This window comes from Lissotriton vulgaris, chromosome 7 (assembly GCF_964263255.1).
Source record: "Lissotriton vulgaris chromosome 7, aLisVul1.2, whole genome shotgun sequence".
Lineage (NCBI taxonomy): Eukaryota > Metazoa > Chordata > Amphibia > Caudata > Salamandridae > Lissotriton > Lissotriton vulgaris.
Window position 1 is genome coordinate 1,548,258,949 of NC_141695.1, and position 21,599 is coordinate 1,548,280,547.

The 21,599-nt window shown below is 43.7% G+C and overlaps 1 protein-coding gene across 1 annotated transcript in view; it reads left to right on the forward strand.

The window, feature by feature from the left end:
* The first annotated feature begins 2,662 nt into the window (after positions 1-2,662).
* The window catches only part of LOC147705984 (protein-glutamine gamma-glutamyltransferase E-like), a 247,408-nt gene continuing 228,471 nt past the window's right edge, over positions 2,663-21,599 (forward strand). Inside the window, exon 1 of the mRNA XM_086932441.1 lies at positions 2,663-2,735. Within this exon, the coding sequence (XP_086788567.1) occupies positions 2,720-2,735 (16 nt within the window). The 5' untranslated portion in view covers positions 2,663-2,719. The remainder of the gene's footprint in view (positions 2,736-21,599) is intronic.

Sequence of the window (21,599 nt, forward strand, 5' to 3'; positions counted from 1 at the left end):
AATATGTTTTGAATTTTACTTTCAAAGAAAGCAGCAAATTGATTACATCTAGTTTCCGATGCTTCTTGCACTATCGGAGGGCATGGTGCCTTGAGGAGGTCTTTCACAATTTTGAATGTCTCTCTGGAAGAATTGGAGGCTGTCTTAATTTTCTCCTCAAAGTATGCGGCCTGAGCTAGTTTCCGGGATAATTTGTAGGCCCTAATGGCAGCTCTATACTCGGCTTTGTTATGGGAGGCCCAATCTTTCCTCCAAGTCCGTTCGTTTTTTTTTACAAATTTTCCTTAGTTCTCGAAGTTCTGGGGTATACCAAGGTGTTTTGAAGACCCTGCTTTTCTTCTCCATTATTTTCTTAGGAATAACGAAGTCCAGGGAGCTATTAAGCCAATAGGAAAGTTTTTTGTCCGCCTCCAAGGGGTCAGGATCTGGCTGGGGAGCTGTCTGTTCCAGTCTGTGAGTCCAGCTCTCGAAGGAAAGTTTGGAGCCCACTCTCTCTAGAGTGTGTGGTGCCTGTATCTGTGGACGGCCGGTGCTAATTTGCCATTCAAATGGGATTAAAAAGTGGTCAGACCAAGGTAAAGGGAGGGGGCCTTGATACCAGAAATGTGATATTCATGAAAATGGGGTCGAAAAGATGCCCCTTAATGTGAGTGGCATCCTTATTTTTAAGATCCAGTTCCAGAGCTTTTAGCTCGAGCTTAAGATCCATTGCCCCCTTGTCGCATGGATCATTAAAATGGAAGTTTAGATCTCCTAATACAATAAAATTGGGTGCGGCCGATGCAAGGGCGATGGTATTTTCTAAAAGGGATCCTGCGAATTGACCTGGACAGCCCGGGGGGCGATATAACAAAAGACCTGATAGTGATTTATTCAGGAAGCTTGCAAATTAAAGTGAATGCTTTCGCAATCATTAACACCACCCTCTGATACTCTGCAAGTAAATCTGTCTCTGTACATTATCGCTAGCCCGCCTCCTTTCCCTTGCGACCTATTTTGGCACTGCATATTAAAGCCCGATGGGAGGGCCGCAACAAAATATCTGCCTCTGAGTTAGGTGACAGCCATGATTATGTTAAAAACAGTATGTCCAGTTTTGAATCCTGGATCAGTGAATTAATTTCGACCGCATGTTTCGGTAAGGACCTGCACTTTAAGAGTGCCATATTAAGGGGAGACGTGACTTTCCCGGCAAATCCCTTTTCCTGCGTGGGTACCGCCCATCTGTTACATCTCGGAAGTGGGTCATCAGGCCTAAATCTCAAGAGTTCAGAGGGTTTATTTCTAGGTATCAGTTGTAAGAGTTTTTCACGTGTAAAGATGATGCGGTGGTCGGGGGAATCGGCCAAGGTTTCTAGCCCTAGGCCCGGTCCGGCATGGACGGGCACAGATGCGCTTGCCTCTGGCGCGCCTCCGGCGTGCCATCAGCGCGCCTGCTACGCCCACCCGCTGCGCGGACGGGAAGTAATGTTCATTTTATAGTGTGAAGACCCAACTCGGCCGCAACACCAGAGCGCTGTCCTCGTCCTCCCCCAAAATGGCGCCCGAAGTGTGCGCCGGTAGGAAATGAGGCCAGTGAGCATCAGGAGCCCGGAATCGGCTCCCTGAAGTAATACGAGTCCCGGGGGGAACCCTGAGGTGAGAAGAGCGTGGTAAGGGGGGGAATAATTAAAGCAAAATAATGCTAAGTGCGTGATTTAAAAGTTAAGCAGCGCTACCTGCGCGATCAGTAACAATTCTAAAAACAATTCTCAATGCGAACCCTACTCCCGGCTTCCGCCTCAGGAGTCCTTAGTTCTAGGTGATGAAGCTGGTTTCACGTGTGCAATTTATAGTGTGAAGACCCAACTCGGCCGCAACTCTAGAGCGCTGTCCTCGTCCTCCCCCAAAATGGCGCCTGAAGTGTGCGCCGGTAGGAAATGAGGCCAGTGAGCGTATACAGCTGAAACCTTTTGGACATTCAAATGTGAGTATAAATTTATTAGTTAAATAAATGTGGAAAAATACCCAAACAGAAATACAGACAGAAATGTCGAAAAAATAAATACCATAAAACTGGGAGCCCTAGTTGTGATCAAGCAGTGTAGATTTCCATGAGGGTATCCTCTTGGTCAGACTGACTTATAATCAGAGCCTAGTGTCAGTTTCAGTTTGCATGTAATGAGACCTTCCTTTACATATAAAAAACGCACAGATTTTGCCCTTTTTTTTAGAAGGTAGGACACTCGATAGTGAACCTCAGTTCATTCAATAGGTTCATTCTCTAAAGCGCTTGGGTCGCCGCTGACATATGTGTGTGCAAGCCAAGAGCTGGATTCCCACAGGTACCCTAATGAATGAATATCAATTTTTAGACAATAGCATCACTCGTTAATTACTGGTTATTTACTATACATATATTTATTCCACAAATATTTTTAATAGAATGTGTGCGGTTATTTTTCAATTTTCTTTGGACGATCATTTTGCTCGATGTACTGTACCAATTTTGCACATGAGTGTGTTCATATTTGAGCGTGTTTCTGTGGAGATCTCAGAAAAAAAACTGGACAGGATATAGAATGCCCTCCCCACCACGCTCATTTGCATGTGCTTGATTAAATTAGAGGAAGTGCCCTGCTGAGGTGATATAAGCCACTCCACCAAAATCTGCTATACTTGCAGCCCCGCAGTCGCAAATACAGTCAGTGAACTTGACAGCAAAGAGTGCAAAGCAACCATGGCAAGCAAAGGAGGTAAGGAAGAAGTTTATATTGCAGAACCTAAGTTTACTTTTTTTAATGGCTCTCATTGGATCAATGTATCGTATACACTTCTGCACTATTCAATGTCACATGTAAATATTAGAAAAAATATATTCTGTCAGCTGGCAAATTATTAATTTCTAATGAGGACCATTTATGACTCTGCAAATAATGTTATACAGAAATGCAATGTTTTCTGCAATTCCTTTTTGAATTGATAACAATGATGTAAAGAAACCGAAATAATATCACCAAACACGGTTTTAAACTAGAAATACAAGGAGATATTTCATGACAGGATCAAATAAAACTGGTACCATGTCGAAAGTGACCCAGAAGCTTTGCTAAAGATGACAGCTTGCCTTTTTAGGTTAAGCACCTTAAATGCCTTTACTACCACATGCTAGCCACATGTGTGTCGATGCCCTGCCCGAACAGCAGTCCAGCTGCTGAGGGGCGTGTCCTCCCATCTAAGCGAAATTTACTGTACAGGAACTATGCTACTATGTTTCATTACTGAAATTTTTTTGGGGCGGGGGCCTGCATGCGTATGACATAGTAGAGTGTTTTCTAATTTAGGGTGACTTTCAAAATGCTTTTTTTTAGGGCAAGTTTTTTTTATAGTTAGAATTGGAAAAAGGAGCAAAAATTCAGAAATACATGAGATACAAACAAAATACAAGATGCACATGAAAATACAGTTGATTACACAGAGCAAATTGATACAGCAGAAAAGTTAGACAGATGAGCGAGGACACCGCAGAGGGAAGCGAACGCAATATTACGAATTAGAAAAAATGAGATCAAGAACAAAAAAATAGCCGTATTACCAGTAAGACTAAGTATAGTGCAGAGCAGTACCAAGTAAATTGACAGTATTTGTATCGTCTATGGTACATAGAAAAAAAGGGGGGGAAGGGGAAGAAAGGGCGTTGAGGAATAGGTCAGGATGCTTGTCACATGGCAGTTCGGGTTGGCTGTTCCCATGAGGCACAGGGTCTGACTGATCTGCATATGGCCATGTCTGAACTGGGGTGGCGGAGTGAGCTAAAGAATGGTGATGGATTAAACCCAGATCAGATGACTGCTTGCATTGTTCAACACTCCGTCCATCATCCCCTTTGGTATTGCTTTGTTCGCCCTAAATTGGCAGGGTATGCCCAGACGTGGGTCCCTTGCTCACTTTGCCACTGGATTCAAGCTAGCCTGGCTGATGAAGACTGATTAGCCAGAAACCTGTTCCAGGATGCTTGTTTCCGGTCCAGGGAAGACATGGCTTGGCAGTTCGGGTTGGACTGTTCCCATGAAGCACAGGGTCAGACTGATCTGCATATGGCCATGTCTGAACTGGGATGGCGGAGTGAGCTAAAGAATGATGATGGTTTAAACCCAGATCAGTTGACTGGGGGTGAGTGCTTGCATTGTTCAACACTCCCCTTTGGTATTGCTTTGTCACATGACTCAAGCATGATTCCTTAGAGCCAAAAGTGGAAAGGGTCAGTGTGCCCTGAGAGCCTAGTACCATGTAATTATCAAAGGACTGCCAAACCCTACTAGAGATTAGTGGAACAGAATGTTTCCCTAAGAGTGGCGTATGAGCCCCACGGAGAAGTGAAACCCAAGCCCACCAGGTGTGGTACGATGGATTTTGAAAGGACTTCCATTCTGTAAGTATGACTTTAAGTGCAAAAGTGTGGATGGCGTGTGTTACTCTTTGACATGAATGAACCTGCTTTAATGAGCTGTTGTACCATGTCTGACGGGTGGGATCCCAAATGCACATAGTCAAATGTAAAACAATGTTATACGAGTTAAGAATATATTACTCTAAGGCCACATTATGCATGCCCTTTTAATTCAACTGGGGACAATAGCAGGAATCAATGCCCCCTAGTAATTACAAGTTCCCCAGTAACTTCAGTTCCTGATTTTTCACTGGAAGATTCCACCTGCTAAGGGCAGGTGGTGTTTCCGGTGAAAATACTGGGGTGAACTAAAGAATTAAAAGAGGAATCAGGCCCCGATTTCCCAGTTCATGTGGTAATTTCTAATGGGGGCCCCGCAAGCCCACTTTTAGTGGCTGAGTAACTCTGCGCCCTTTTCATTGGTAGCTCCTACAATGAGGCAGTGAGGACTGGAGGGGGTGGGGGACAGCGTAGGACTAATTCCGCAAAGACATGATGAAACTGACCGTGTCCCATTATGGCGGCCTGCCCGTCTGTGGCATGGATAGCAGCCAAGGCAAAAAAGTTCCAACTAGCTCGGCTTCTCTCTCTCTCTCTCTCTTTCTCTTTTTTAAAGCCCCCTTGTGTCAGCAGTAATTGCCTGGGGGAACTGTAGATAGTGAAATAGGCACCAGCAGCAGCCCCCCTTCAATATAGCCTCCAAGGGCTCCAGCCCACCAGGGAAATGCCAGGTGACAGTCAGTCCGGGCTTGGGCCCAGCGGAGGCTGCTGCAGGCACAGCAGTGCTTATGCAACCCTCAAAAATGTATGTCGGACATACCGCTGCGCAAAGCCAATATGCAGAGAGAAAATTAATGTAGCCTTGTAGACAAAATTACTGCATACGTTTTCCCAATAAGAAATGATAAAACCAATTCAGTCTACTGGTCGTTTTGACCTGGTAGGTTTCTACCCGAGTGAAAAAGTTCTTGCTAAGTTTAAAAAAAACTTTGCATATGAGAAAATTAAGGTAAATCATGAATCTTAGCAAAGGACAAAAGTCTGCAATATCAAAAAAGTTTGCAGCCTGAACCCGAAATGTTTTCGAACTCCTTTTGGCTCTATGCAAAATAGATGTTAAGAAACTCTTGGGAGCTGCTAAGAAAGACATCTGTGTTTGACTGGACTTGCTGTAGAACGGGTCCAGGAGACCCAGTTGATCCTTCTTCTACAGAAGGCAGTGTGTAAGTGTGAGCGCACAACAGGAGAGTTCCTATGCAGGGTCTGACAGAGAAAGAAAATAGGTCAGGGCACCAAAATAAGAGTGGCTCCCATTAGCGAATCAGATTGCTAAAAATGTGGCCCGATTTGCAAATAGGTCCAGTTTTGAACTGGTGAGGAGATGCTGTATCAGTGTTTGCAAGGTATAGTAGTAGACTGCATACATTTTTCTACTGCAGGCAAAGTTTGCGGTAATAGCAGGGAAATCAAAAGTAACAACCAGCCCACCAGACCATAAAAAAGGCCCACAAACATCCAAAACCGGCCCTACACTGATCTCTCACACCAGCTCTTCTGGCACTGCCAGCTTGCCCCATAATCTAGCCCAACTCTGGGGCAGATTAGGATTGCGGTTTTTCCGCATCCTCGGGGCCGGCGGAAGCCACCGCCGGCCCGGAGGATGTGGAAAAACCGCAGCGGACCCACCAAAGACCCACCGCCACATTAGGATGGCTGGTGGGTCCTGGTTTCCGTCCGCAGCTTTTTTGCCGCAGTTGGCTTACAACCGCGGCGGAAAAGCTCTAATATGGTGACGTGTCTCTCAGACACCGTCAGCCATATTAGGATGGGCTGTTAAAAATGCTTTTCCGCGGCGGGTTTTCCGCCGTGGAAAAGCATGTGTAACTTCACTGCGGGGGCCCGTTGCGGGCCCCCAGGGTGATGGGGGGTGCACATGGGGGGTACCTATGGTACCCCCCTGCATTTGTTTGCAGAAATCGGCAGGCACCGCACGGTGCCTGCCGCTTTCTGCATACAAATTCAAAGTATGCGGCGGATGCAGCTTGAAGCCGCACCCGCCGCAATGGTAAACATAGAGGATGTGACCGCCAGGGTGGCGGTCACATCCTATTTGCACAGGAGGGAACTCCGCAGGCCATGCGGAGGTTCCCTCCTACTCTATGGTGGCGGACGGACTCAGGTCCGTCCGCCATCATAATCGGCCCCTCTCTTCCTATGTAGTGCTGTAAATAAAAATGGGAGATGGGAGAGAGCTATGCACAAGTAGGGTTGCCACGTGGATGACGTGTGTTGTAGAGCTGCCTTCATGAATCTTCACTAATAATTAAATTAAACAAAGACAGAAAGCTGCTGATAAAAATGATTACAAACGATTGTATATAAGGTTCTGTTTAAGTATCATGTCCAGGCCTTTAAAGAATCTTACAATTTCAACAACTGGTCAGTATTTTCCTCTAGAAAATGTGGCAACCCTAAAGTGAGACAGGAATTCGGCATTTGAATTTGAGTGCATGCAATTTTGTAAACAGTTGTGTTACCAAAACACGACACCCAGAAGAGAAACGGGATCACCTTCTGCAAAACTGGGAGTGGGGTTGTCTTGCACTTTCAAAGATTTTACTACCAGTGACTGGTTTACCAATTCAACCACCCCTAGATGACCCACCTCAAGGACCAGCAGGGAGGCATATGTCTCTGCTGCTGAACTGAAATATACCTGTCTGCCTGCTCAAACATATTTCTCTAGGACATGGTGGCAGCAGTCTCCTGCACCCAAACAGTGCTAAAGTGGTGCCAGGACCTGCTAGGGAAGCCTGTTTGCCCCTTTGGAACTTCTGTCTTATGGTTTGAGGATGGAGATTGTCCTCAGACAGAGACGGCTACCTGGATTGAATCCATTGCCCCAGCTAGTACTGAACAATTCTTGTTGACATGAGGTCCGAATTGTGGGCACACACTGTGGCACCTAAGACAAATATTCTCAAGCTGAGGAGCCAGGCCTAACAATTAGATGGCCTAACTTCAAAGTAGCATTGCTCCAAAACTTGCAGAAAATAATGTATCTTCTGGAGGACTGGAAAGCCAGAATATTGTTTAGTCTGGTTAACAGTTTCAGCAGAATGAAGCATTAACTTGTACCATACACTGTTCATTCACAGCTACAGAGGGTCCCATGGTCCATGATTTGCATATGGGACATTAATCTTGTCGTATTTGTTTGCATTTCCCATAGAATAATAAAATAATACTTAACTCATTTAATGTTCTTTCCTATGTAGTGAGTCTTATGGGAGCTCAGTCAGAGCTCACACCAAGGGGGTGGCCTTTACCTCCCTGAGCCGAACACTCTAATTCACTTAAAGAGGATTTCAAATGTGAAAAGGATTTTATTTGTGATAAGAGAGCCAATGAATGCCAAACACAATCCACTTTAACTCAATCAATGTTGACATGCAGCTTTACAGTTTCAAGCTGTGTACATCTGGAATCGATAATTCCAATATTTTTTTATTTTTCATGAATAATCCAGGAAAGTACTGATGTTAAAAATAATGGGCCGGATATGCTAAGACTCTGGATGCAAAAAGTGGTTGCAATTTGCAGGCAATGTTTTGTGATCAGAAACATATTTTGCGAAATGACCAATTGCGAGAACTTGCGTTGTTGGTTGACTGGGATGTGAGCCTTGATAAAGCAACAGCCACAGTCCTTTGCAGGGTGAACCACAAACAGTTACTAAATTAATCTGTGCTTAATTCTGGGAAGTTTGGCATTAAAAGCAGTCTGGCGTACCTTAAAGGAAATGTATACAGTATTTATGTAGCACACAAACAGCGATAAAGTGAGAATACAACACAAAAAAACACCATACTAATATGAAAAAAATTGAGTACATTTTAATCGATTATTTGATGCCAAAAAGTTGAGTTTTTAAAGTTTCTAGTGAAAACTAGAGCCTAAACACTCAAAGCGCCAACCCCAGACGGCTAGTCACAGAAGACCGGGTCAAAGTCGAATAATATGGCTAACCGCTATGAAGGCGGTTTGGATCCAAGTAGATTGGGCCTTGTCTGCTCTTACCATTGTATTTAAAATACATTTTGAGAAAAAAGTGTTCTGAAAAGGTAAAGTTCAGTGGGGCAAGGCTGCAGGAATTGTCTGGGGAGGGCAAGTTATCATAGAGGAGCCTTGGGTCAAAGCTATGTTGAAGATTTCTATGTTCAGACTTAGTTGTTTTTATGAGGGAGAGGGCTGTAGCTGAAGCCAGTTCCAGGGGCTCGGATACCCCTAATGTGAAAGATAGCTGAAAAGGATTTGGGGCCATATGTAGGTTATCTCTATTTACAGATTCTTAAATACCGAATTTTACTGATTCGGTATTTAAGAATCGGTAAATAGTATGTAGGCAAAAATTCTGTAAATTTTACAGATTCAGTAATATTCGGTTTTACCGAATCGGTATTCACTGATTCAGTAATTCCCATTAAGGCCCATAGGAATTAATGGGAAGCCATTCACTATTACCGATTCGGTAAATACCGAATCAGTAATAGGGGGAACATATTCAAGGGTGGCAGGGTGTCACATTGACTCTCTGTTGCACCCCTGAATCATGCATGTGTGCACAAGTGGCGCACATACATGCCCTATGTCTGCCACATGGCACTGAGAAAAAAGCCAAAAATGGCTTTTTCAAAAGTGTTCAGTATTTACCATCAACTTATAGTTAGTGGTAAATAATGAATCCTTAATGCTAAAATGCACTCACTTGAGTGCTACCTACATACGCTTTAAGGAATCGGTATTTTACAGATTCCTTAAAATAAGGAATCAGTATTTTACTGATTCCTTAAAATAACGAATCAGTAAATTACCGATTGCTTTTTTGCAGCCTCCTACATCTCAAATCCCTAAATACCGGTCGGTAATGGTGAAATTTACCGAATTTCACCGTTACCGACCGGTATTACCCCACCTATATATGGCTCCTGCTGTTGTGGAGAAAAAAGTAGTGGAAGAAGCTGCAAAGTCAATCTGACCAGCGATGCATCTCAGGTGGTTAGATGAGCAGGTTGGTCCGGGTCTCCTCCTGGTTATCAGAGCAGTTTTTGGGCAAAAACTTTTTAAGTCCTCACATCTGGGCACTTTTAGCATGACAACCAAGGGTCCAGGACTGGTGGGATACCACTTGTGGTGGGTGAGAATGGGAGGTCAGGACTCACTCAAGCTAGGCCCAGGTGTAGGTTGAAGATGATGGGATCCTTTAGTTTCCCTGTGGCTCTGAACAGGAGACCAGCAAACCAGCCCTTGGAATCTCTCTGGGAGTCCTGGGTTTAGAAGAAGATGCAGGGCTCAACAGCAGGACTGGACTCTGAGGTTTCAAGGCAGACTCCAGGTAGCAAAGCAGTACTTCCAGGCTGTGGCGGATCACACAGGTAATGCTGCGTGGCGGTGAGGCGTGGCAGGGCCGGGTGGGGAGTAGTAGTTTGACATATGACGGTAAAGATTAAAGTAACGAAATAAATAAAACCACTCATCTTGCGTTCGCCACATCACCAACTCGGTGATGCAGGGAGCTCAACATAAGGGGTTTTATTTATTTATTTATTTACTTCAATCTTTCCTGTTGTATGTCAAATCCTACTACCCCCACCCTGCCCCGCTCCCGCCCTGCCTCACTGTCCCAGAGCATTATCTATTCAAGCCGTCACTGCTTCCAGGAACAGCAAAGCAGTCTTGTATAGTGCATAGCAGGTCACAGCAGCAGGCAGTACTCTGAGAGTCCTTTCTGAGGTCCAGGAGTTAACTTAAGAGTGTGTCTGAAGGTCCTATTTTTTACCATGGTGTCCTTCCTCTGGAAGGTGGGAGAAGCTTCTAGAAATGTTCTTTGAAGTGCATGAAATTTCCTGACTCCCCTTTACTGGCTCCAAGCTCGCTGCAGTGACAATGTAGAGGTAATAAGTAATTTGTGTGAAGGCAGAGCACAGCCTATTTATTTGCAAGTGGGGCTGTGCTCTGCCCCTCCCCATGCTGCCAGAAGATGACCCATTCAGGCACACCAAATCCCTCAATTGTGTGACAGTCTGGGAGGAATTTACAAAGTCTAACTGACAGTTTCACCCAGTCCTGTAACCCAAGATAGGCTACTGGCATAAAAGGGCTACCTGGTCCCAATCTAAAATTAGCACCTATTAAATGTTATAAAGCAACCCACTGTGATCTATGGAACAGGTAGGCCTCACAGTAATGAAAAGTGAAGTTAGGAATTTTTCACTACAAGGACATATATAACTAAAACTTAAAAGCACATATCTAACTTTTAATCACAATGCACCCTTCCCTATGGGCTACCTGGGCCTACTTTAGGGTGACATACATGCAATAAAAACGGATTTTAAAGCTTGGCAAGGGGGTTATATTGCCAAGTCAAATTGGTAGTTTAAGACTGGATTCAGTGCTACTTAAGTGGGTTGCACAATAAGTATTGGAGGCCCACTAGTAGCATTTAATTTACAGGGCCTGTGTATTTGGAATACCACTCTATGAAGGACTTATAGGTAAATTAATTAAGCCAATCAGGTGTAAGCACATACACTCAGGTCTAGTGGAGTGAGCTCGAGTACTTTAGCACTGGTTAGTAGCAGTAAAGTGCACAGAGGCCTAAGACCAACAAAAATGTATCCAGCAAAAAAGTGGAGAGTAAAGGTAAAAGGTTTGGGGGTGACCACGCATAGAGGGCCAGGTCCAACAACCAGGTACTATTAGATCAGTTTGCAAAATACGGATTCAGATTGTAAACCACTGATACATAAGTACTTCATAATTGGGAACAGATACCCCCAATACTCTCCTTCCAAACTGTGAATCGGAAACCTTTTAGAATACCTTTTTAGGAGTCTGTACATTTTGACAGACTCCTAACATGGGATTTGTACTAGGCTTGGGCAAAATTTCAATTACATCACCTTAATTTCAGTAATTCTGCACTACTCTTTGATGTAGGTTTACCTATAATAACTGGGTTATTTCCGCTTGAGAAATTATGGGTAATTTGGGGGGGAAACAAATCCTACTGCAGGAGCACATCTAGAGAGCATGGGTGGCTGCTCGCACTGCTGTTTATGTTTTGGTGCATTTAGTTCTATTTTCTAAGCACAAAATGTATCCTCAACTCCATTTTGGATGCAAGGGCACATTCTGCACTGAGAAATTAGCACTTAATACCAGGAGTAAATTGGGTCGAAATCTTACCCCAAATGTGCATTTAGCGAGTGCAAGCAGCTGCCAACATTGCTATTCTTGTTCTGTTGCATTTATTGCAAACAGCATCTTCATGTCCATTTTCAGCCCAAGGGGGCAGCTTTGAAATAAGAAAATCATACTAAATTCAAACTGTCTCTTCTTGCATAATTCTGCATAATCTCGCAGAATGTTTGTGTGTTTCTGCATGATCACGCTACACAGAAATCTGCTATTTATGCCCACCCCTAATCTGTACTTCTCTTCCAGGTTATTTGAACAAAAGACAATCCCAAATAGTTAAAATTTAGACCACCTAGCTGAGAATGAATATTGCCAGAGGCATTTCTAATGGAGTAGTTAGAGGTTCCCCAGTTCTTTGGAACAATTTAGCCAAATAGTGCATTTTACTCCACTTAACTGGTCATCACAGTATTTTTTTTTCGAAACATCTCTAAACTGAGGTAACAGAATGGATTATCCAGGAATTTCTTGTGATTAAAATGCCAGGAAAATGTGTAGAAAATTCTTCTGACAATCTGTGGCTAAGACTAAAATCCTTACATAAATCATTGCCAATCCCCTGGAAAACTATTTCCAAAGAATAGTCTTAAAGGTAAATGAATGAGAGCATATGGTACCCTTGTTTTACCCCTAGATATATTTCTCATAGAATGATTTCTTTTATTGAGGATCGCTAAGGGACCATCGGGCAAGAACAAATTATTCAAAGGAGATATTGAGGAATAAGGAAACTAAACATGTTCATAAAACTAATACAGTATAATAAAGAAAAATCAACAAATATCAACTAAAGAAGTAGCCTAACCCATTTCAAGTAAAAGTCTCTAGTCCACTCACCACAAAGTGCTAGTGTTCAGGGATGAAGAACAAACTAAGTTAGTTATTTACTAATTTGCGTTACAGTTGCTTAATAACACAATATGGGATAAAGCATTCTGCGGATTTATATGTCAAGACAAAGGTGCACAGGCAAAGCCCAAAATTACACAGGATTGCACCATGTGCAATCCGTAGTAAATCCATACCGAAATCTCTAGTAGAGCAGAGGTCCTACTTTAAACCTGATGCTGGACAGGAGGTTGTTAAATGTGGTGGAATAGTCCAGTTAATAGTCAGGTATTCATTTTACCATAAATCAGTGCACATCTCCTCAGAGGACAATGACTGCAGGCTGAGCAGGGCTCTGTTACTAAGAATAAATGTTGGACCTTGCAGTGAAGTCCCTTTATGTCTCAATATCCATCAGATATGTCTTGTGCTATGTCTGGAGTGGGAATCATTTGCTTTTTGTTCTTGGAACCTTTGCCTCTATCCAAGAGGATATTTGCAAAATTTAAACCCCACAAAGAAATACCAAAGTTATGGGATTTTACTCTTTGAGATGTCCTTGCAGGATTGAGAAGTCACTTCTGATAAAAGTTTTTCTTTAACACTGCAATGCTGCTCTTCTCTTAGTGCCATATTTAGAATTTGGCAGTAGCGTATTCCATTACGAACATGGTTAATGTACTATTCGCTGTAATATTAGAGAGATTTAACACAGGGCACCTTTAATAGGGCACTCGGTATCTCCACCAGGTTTGTGACAAATATAATGTTCACCATCTCTGAATAATGACATTAATAATATCTGTTAATGATTAGGAAGTTGATTTTAAAGAAGAAAATTCAGTTACACTTTCTTAATCCTGAGGAAGTCACCCACAAAAGGATGGTGTTGATATTTATGACACTCCCCCAACATTTCTATTTTGAGCTTCAGTTAAGAGGAATTGTGTTGTATGATATATGATATGTCAGGGCAGATTTACTAAGATTTCACACCGTGTTTCCATCACAAAAGTGACACAAATCTGTGCAAAGTGTTTTGTCCAATTTTCTTTCCAGCACTAAACTTGTTTAGCTCTGGAAATAAAGTGAAAGTAATGCAAAGAAGAGCATAGCACTGCTTCGCATTACTTAGCGAAAGGGGGTGTCCCTTGGGTGGTGCATGGCCGTTCCCATGCAAGAAAATTGCGCCCCCCTCAAATGGGCGATATGAAGGTGAAATGCTTTTTTTCTCTTTTATTTTCTGACTTTGCATGTCATGTTTTACAGCTGCACTGTACAGCAAACATACAAAGTCTGAAAATGTTTAAAATTAGTCTAAGCATATTATTTTGTGCTGGAAGGGTATCCTCCCAGTACAAGACCTCTGTTTGACTCACAGAGACGCCCTTGCACAATGGCTCAAAGGTGCCTCTGTGGCGCATGGTAGCTAATTTCAATGCCAGCGCTATGGAGTGGGGAGGAGGGAGCCATACTTCAGTACATTGGGTGACCCCTACTCTCTCCTTCTCTTGCAGCACAGCATTTGATTCGTTATGCCTCAAGAGAGTGTTATGGGGCAGGTTAGACCCTGATAGAGAGACTGAGAGAGCAAGCAGACTCTTAGGGGCTCATTATGATGATGGGCAGAATCCCGTCCGCCCTACACCGAGTAGGTTATGGGACCGACTGACACCCAGTCGGCGGTCCCGACCACCCTATTAGGATGCGACCGAACACTGTTCGGTCGCATTCCTATATTACATTATGGGAGCATGCATTATGGCCGTAAACCAGCCGTAATGCAAGCTTTCATAGTGAAATGGGAGGTGCGATTCATCTCTGCACCCCATGGCAAGCACCTAAAGGTGCCTGCCACAAGGTGTAGGGATCAACAGGGGAGCACCATAGGTGCCCCCTCGGCCTCCAACTGGAGTCCATACACCAAAGGGGGCTCATCTTGGGGCCGCCAAACATGCTTTCTGACATGGTCTCCATGTCAGGCAGATCGACATGGAAACCATGTTGGAAACCGTGTTTGTAATCTGAAGGGTGGAAAGAGCCACCCTTAAAATTACAGGCCGGCTTCTGACTGGTGGACGGGCTCTCCATGCCAGACAGAAGCCATACCGAATGACCCGCCAGTTTACTTTCCGACCGCCAATATCTTAATTAGGCAGTTGGAAAGTTAACCGACAGATCATTACGATGCAACCCTTGGTTGGAGCCTTTACAGGCCGCATCGTAATTGGCCCCTTAGTGGTCATGCAGCGCAATAATCAAGCAGAAACCCTCATGCTGTACTATTATCTGCAGCCTCTGCCAGTGCCACCTTGCCTCTAAGTACTGCCCACTCTGAGTAGTAGTTCCTGTACATTAAACACAAAAGAATGACTCAGAATAACTGCATTTACAGCTACATGCATCATTGAATTGTATTGCGATTCCTTATTCGCAATTTTTAAGGAATCGCAAAACGGAATGCATGATCAAAATAATGATTATTTAAGGAATCGGTAAAGATCGCAGAAAAAATTGCGATATCCATTTTTTGCGAACTCGCAAATTGCGAAATCGCAATTAGCGATTTCACAAATTGCAAGGTCGCGCATTGATGCATGTTGATGACATCACAATCAGGAAATGTGCTGCCCAAGCCTCATTTTCATTGCTGAGGCTCAGGGGGAGGAGGGAGCTGGCTCTTGGAGCAGAGGAGAGGGAGAGGGAGAGAGATTTTGTACACCTGGAAAGAACTGCAAAATGGAAGCTGACAAACAAGCACAGGACAGCCAAAGTTCAAGGAAGAGACAAATTAAATTCTCTGAAAAAGAACTAGAGACTCTAATTGAGGGTGTAGTGCACAGCAATGACAAGCTGTTTGGGAAAGCCTCGCTGAAGGTTCCAGAGCAGGAAAAACGTAAAATATGGATCCAGATTCGGAACCAAGTAAATGCCATTGGGGTCACTCACCGTTCAACAGAGGAACTTAAGAAGAGATGGTACGATTTACGCAGTCGTGCCAAGGCGAGCATTGCAGACCGTATGAAGGAGGCACAGAAGACAGGAGGGGGCACACCACCAGACACAGGAAACACTCCCATGGAGGAATTGGTGGAGTCTACCATCCAGCGTGAAGCAGTTGTTGGAGTCACGCAGCTGGACACCTCCGGAGCTGCACACAACTCTGAAGGTAAGAGAAATGCATGTCTCAATTGCCCCAAGTACATAAGTCAGGATGTCAGCAGAGCACAGCATAAGCGCACACTGTAAAGCCTGTATACTATTACATTACTGAGGAAAGTGCATCATGGGCGTTGTAGTCAGGCTAAGTACTGACAATGACACACACACAGATATGCCAAAAACTGTTAGAAATAGTGTAGCAGATGTCAAAAATAAAAAGAAATTTATTAATTGTGAACTGTGCCATGACCTCACAAGCATACATTGATGCAGTTTTGCACTGTTTAACCTCACAGATGCAGAACTCAATGAGGCCGGGGACATTGATGATCTGGAAATGCACCACAGCAGCGCATCAGAACATGAGGACACACCAGCTCTGCCAACTACCCAGTCACGTGTGCCGCATTCCCGTAGGTCACCTGTCCCAACACTGCGTCCCATGGCTTCCGATGATGAGGGCAATGCTGCACCTGCAGTCCTTGTACGGCAAACAGTCATCGCAACACCCACACCAACACAGATCCGGAGGGGCTATTGTAGATCGCAAAGGAGAAGACGCAGAGCACGCAGACCACAGCAGGTGGAGGCTAGATATCCAGTCTGGGATGGCTTGGAGGGACAGATGCTCCGTTCACATCGCCTGCAGAGCAAGAACACTCGGTTAGTGAAGGAGGAAATTGCTAAGATGTCAGGCAACATTGCTGTACTGGCCAGTAGTGTCCAGGAACTCACAAAGGTCATGCAGGAGGGGCATGCATCGCGCAACAGCACCGCCAACTGATGCAGCAGCTCAAACACCAAGGAAAGACCAACAATAGTCTGGCCACAGCCACGACACTGCTGGCGCATAGATCTGTGACTTTGCAGACAGAAATGTGTCACTGTAGTGGAGATGTTGCCAAAGCACTACATCAGGTGACAAATGCAGTAGACATGATGAATGCATCCGGTAGGCAAGTGCACATGACTGCACAGGATGACAGTAGTGAGTGTGCCTCAAGCATGAGCAGTACAACAGTGCCTGTTGCAAGTGATGTGAGACGCACTACTCGCAGCGCTACCCCATCCACTGCCAACAAAAGGCAAGAAGATGCAGCGCCAGACAGACGTCTGGGTGTTCGAGGGAAAAAACGCTAGTCTCCCATCCTGTCATTTTGATTGAAATGGTGATTTAACCATTGACACGCTGTGACCTAAGCACTGACTCTCAAGTACATTTGATTTAAATTTTGTTATTATTTTTTGAATTCCAATGAGTATTGTGAGATTAGTCACTTTGGCTGTTTGCTTCTGTTCCCTAGTCACAATACATTTACATAAAGTATACTTTGCATTTCATTTAATGTGTTTGTGTCTTCATTACTCACATCAGAAGTAATTCTGTGTAATCTCCAATCTGCGCCTGCGGCCTTCTGCTGCGACTGTGCCTTGTTAGGCAGGGTGGTGTGGCACTTGTTGGTTTCCATCCTCCGAGTCACTGTCAGACAGCTCCAGTTCCAAACCTCCCTTTGTCGCTATGTTGTGCAGCATGGCACATGCTGCCACTATCTTGCAGCATTTGACGGGACTGTATTTCATTGCGCCTCCGGTCTTATGAAGGCGTCTAAATCGGCTCTTGAGTAGGCCAAATGTGCGCTCAATCCTTTTCCTTGTAGAGATATGTGCTGCATTGTATCTCCTTTGTGCGGCTGTGGCTGGATTTAGATATGGTGTCAGCAGGTAATTTCTCAAGGCGTATGTGAGGGTAGAAAGGCTGTCAGTGGTTGTTTGAGTTTTACATTTGTACAAGGAATGGAAAGATGTTTGCACATAATTACCTAGCAAATGTCCCTCTCCAAACTCTCCCCTTGCTAGACGGGTCTGAATGCCACTTTGCCTGAAGATATACGAATCATGTGCACTGCCAGGGAATTGTGACACCATGTCCGTTATAATGTTCTTTGCATTGCACACCACCTGAATATTCAGGGAATGATAACTTTTCCTATTGCGATACATATATTCATGAGCTGCAGGGGGACATATCGCCACATGGGTGCAATCAATACAACCCAGTACTTGGGGGAAGCCAGCAATTTGATAAAACTCCTGCTTGGTCCTAGCTATTTCATGGGCTGTGGTAGGAAAACTTGTGTATCCGTACCATCATAGCATCAAGAAAATATGCCAATATTTGTGACATTGCACTTTGAGACACACCTCCTGCTACTGGTATGACTCCCTGAAAAGTGCCTGACACCAGTAGATGTAGGCAACATAATACCTGCACATGCGTTGGGATTGCATTGGTCCTATGAGTCTGTCGTTGCAGGATAGGGTCCAATTCATGGATTAGATCATGTATCATTTGGCCATTCAGCCTATACTTGTCATATATTTCATCGTCCTCCTGACCAAGCAAAGTAACGCGGATTCTGAAGATGCGCTCATTAATTTGCCTCCCTCTCTGTTGAGCAGCTTGCAGCCTCATCCTCCTCGCCATCAGGTACAGAGCAGCCATTTTGGAAACTGGGGCCTCATTTTGGGTGTGTTTATGTATGTTTCTGTTGGTCTTCAGCTGTTTCTGATTTGCACTCATTTTTACCACCTGGTTGGGTCCCTTCTTAAATTGCGATTGCAATTTAGCGATTTTTCTGTAAGTCGCTAATTGCGATTTTTCATGCATTTGGATAGCGATTCCTTATATGCGATTCTTTACTTGCGAATCGCAAACGGGAAATCGCAATGGTTTTCGCAGATTTTCTTTGCGATTCCTTAATTTTGCCAACATTTTACAAATTTTTGCAGAATTAAGGTTCATGCATTTTTACACTTCAAATTGCGATCGCAAATGCCATATTTTTGCGATTCGCAATTTTACCGACTTCCTAAACGCTTGATGCATGTGCCTGTTAGTGTTTAAGGGATTGTTCGCAACCAGGTTGCTTGTGGATATACAGGGATGAATATCTGTGGAGAGAACAATATGGGGTCTCAGCCATCTCTAAGATGCTGTCCCCTCAACTGGAAATGGCGGAAAATTCTCAGACATCATCTGTACATTACCCTTCCAATTTTAAGATGCCCACCACAAGCGAAGTGCATTTACTAGAGTTTGCCAGTGAAAGACCTGTTGCCCTGGAAGAACGACTATCCTAAGTAGAGAGGGGCCCTGTGAGGGTGTTAAGGGTCCAGAGTGAATGGGGTGGATGAGTAGTCATGTTCTCTGTTGCCAGGAACTAGAGTGCAGCAACCGAAGGTGGGTCAAGGTGGGAGGTTCTTGTCTGATCCTCATGAGTCTTCACTGAATTCAAGTGATCAGTCAATTTCTTGAGCCCAATCATTTCAGCCATGTACTCACAACCTGAGACTGCGGTGTAGTGAACAGCGAGAACACTGTATTTTCATAAAACAAGCTATCTCCAGAGGTGGACTCATTTCCTTCAGAAAAGCATTAAGGCATAGGCAAAGTGGGCCATTGCCCAGAGCCCCCACCTTCCAGGAGTCACCATAGCCAAGCATGTATAACAGAATCTTAGGGGCACATTTACTAAGGGTTTGCATCAGAGCAAAGAAATGCAAAGTGAAGAAAAGCAGCGCAAACGCCTGCAAGCGTTGTATACAATCCAGAGATGGAATAGTGCACTTATCTCAGCACAGTGGTAATAGCGCTTTGTGCCACTTTATTACTTGAGTGCCACTCGGGCAAATTAAAGCAAGCATTTCTAGTTTCTGATACAAAGCTCAATCTACTAAAATAGCCAGACTGGCATTTGCCTAAAAAAATAATGCCTCCTTGAAGTAGGCATGACATTGCAAGCGGGCTGCCCTATACAACACATTGAAAAGTATTGAATGTTTACGAATTTGTCTTGGCATAGGATTGTCGATTGGAAAGATATGCTTTAAGTACAATCCAATGCTAGAAAGCACACACCTTGGCACCATGGTGCAAAGTTTAAGAGCTAGTGCATGGTAATGAGCATCAGCAGCAGAAATAATAATAAATATGGTGCTGTTCTGCTTTCACTCCTTGCAAACCTCATTGCAGCAGCTTTGTCCTGTATTGTGCTAAATATAAACCTCCCCTTAGTGTGCATGCCTGACTTGCACAGCCTAAACTCTAGCATACTCTGGCAGTTTGTATAATTTAAATTAAAGAATACTCTGCCTGTCATTTCTCTCTCCATACTTCACCTCCCCTCTTCTACTTTTAGTCATCTCTCCTGACCTCTAACTCTATTTCGCCATGTACCTTCATAATCCCTCTCTATTTCAGATCTCTCTATCTCATCTTTGTCTCCCTCACATCTGGTCTCAATGTACCTCACTTGACTTCATATCTCTCTGCCTCATTCTATCACTCTCTGTGGATATATCTATATCAGTGACTCTCTACCTGAAGCCTGTATCTCATTTCTCTCTGTATCTCAGTACAGTTTTTCTATCTGATCTCCCTGCATCTCGCTTCCACCTACTAAACCTCATCTCTATCCTTTACCTCATCCCTGTCTCGTCAAGTCTCTACTACTTTACCTCTCTATACTTCTCTCTCAGCCGTTTCTCTACTACACCACTCCCCCATACCTCTCTAGTTCTATCTAGTTACCTGACAGCTCCCTCACTGTCTTTCTGCTCTATATCCCATGATTTGTTGCTGACTACCTAACCTCTCAATTTATCTCACCATTCAGTCACTTCTTCAATCACCTCTCCATCTCCTTGTTCTCTTTTTTCCTCAGTTTCTGTTCCTTTCCCTCTATGAATATTGTACTTCTTTCTGGACACCTCTGTTCCTTTATGGCTACCTTTTGTCCTCTATCATCTACATCTTTGTCTCTCTAAACATATCTTTTTCTCCCTGTCATTCACCCCTACACCACAATTATCTTTCTCAACCTCTCTCTTTATAGATCTCTCTCCCTTATCATCTTTTCCTCTGTTTCAATCTCACAACTCACCACCTCTGTATAAACCTCACCTCTCTTTCTCTAATGCAAGTATGTATCTCAGCTTCCTCTTTTCCTTCTACAAACCATTTCTCTTTCTACCCTTCACCCCTCTCTCCACCTTTCTCTCTTCCTCACTACTCTTTACCTCACCAGTTTTTATACCCCTTCCTATTTTGCCCTCACTCAGCCATGCATCTCTTTGGTTTACTCAATTCTCTCTATCTATGGCAATCACTCACTGTCTTTATCTTTCTCTAATTCAACTCTATTCCTACATTTCATCTCTCTCTACCTCACACCTTGGAGCACTGGACGCTGCTCTGCCTCCCTCGACATTTTTGTCTCCCTATAGTTCTCTAACACACTCTAAAACCTTACATATTTCTCAGTCCCTTTTTCTGTACCTACCTCTTCCTTTTTCTACCTCTGTTAATCTTACATTCTGTCTACCTCACCTTTATTTATGTACTTTACTTCTCTCCCTACCACACATATCATTCTACATATTTTCTCTCTCTAACCCTGTTATATCCTATGTTCCTTCATTGCTAATGCTTTTCTATGTTTGGCATCCTAGCACCTCCCTTCTTCCTCTACTTCATGTCACTTGCTATACTGTTCCACACACGTCTCTCACCATCTCGTGTATCCTCGTTTATCCTGCCCAGTCCTAATACTCATCAGAGTCTTAGGTAACTGTCTAGACAAAGAAGTGAGCACATATAAAGAGAAGAGTGAATTGTCAGGGGAAGAAATTAAGAGAAAGTTATTAAATTGTTTTACTAATGGAATAAAGAAAAACCTCAAATCAGGGTGTTGTTTTTTGCTTTTGTTGCGAGAACATCAGTAGAGAGGAAGGATGTATTTGTAGCTACAAATACTCAGCATCTAAAGCTACAATGTGCATATGCATACTTTAATATTATGTACTAGTCAAATAGACATCTAACTATTTCTCCTTAGTGTGTTTTTCATACGATGGG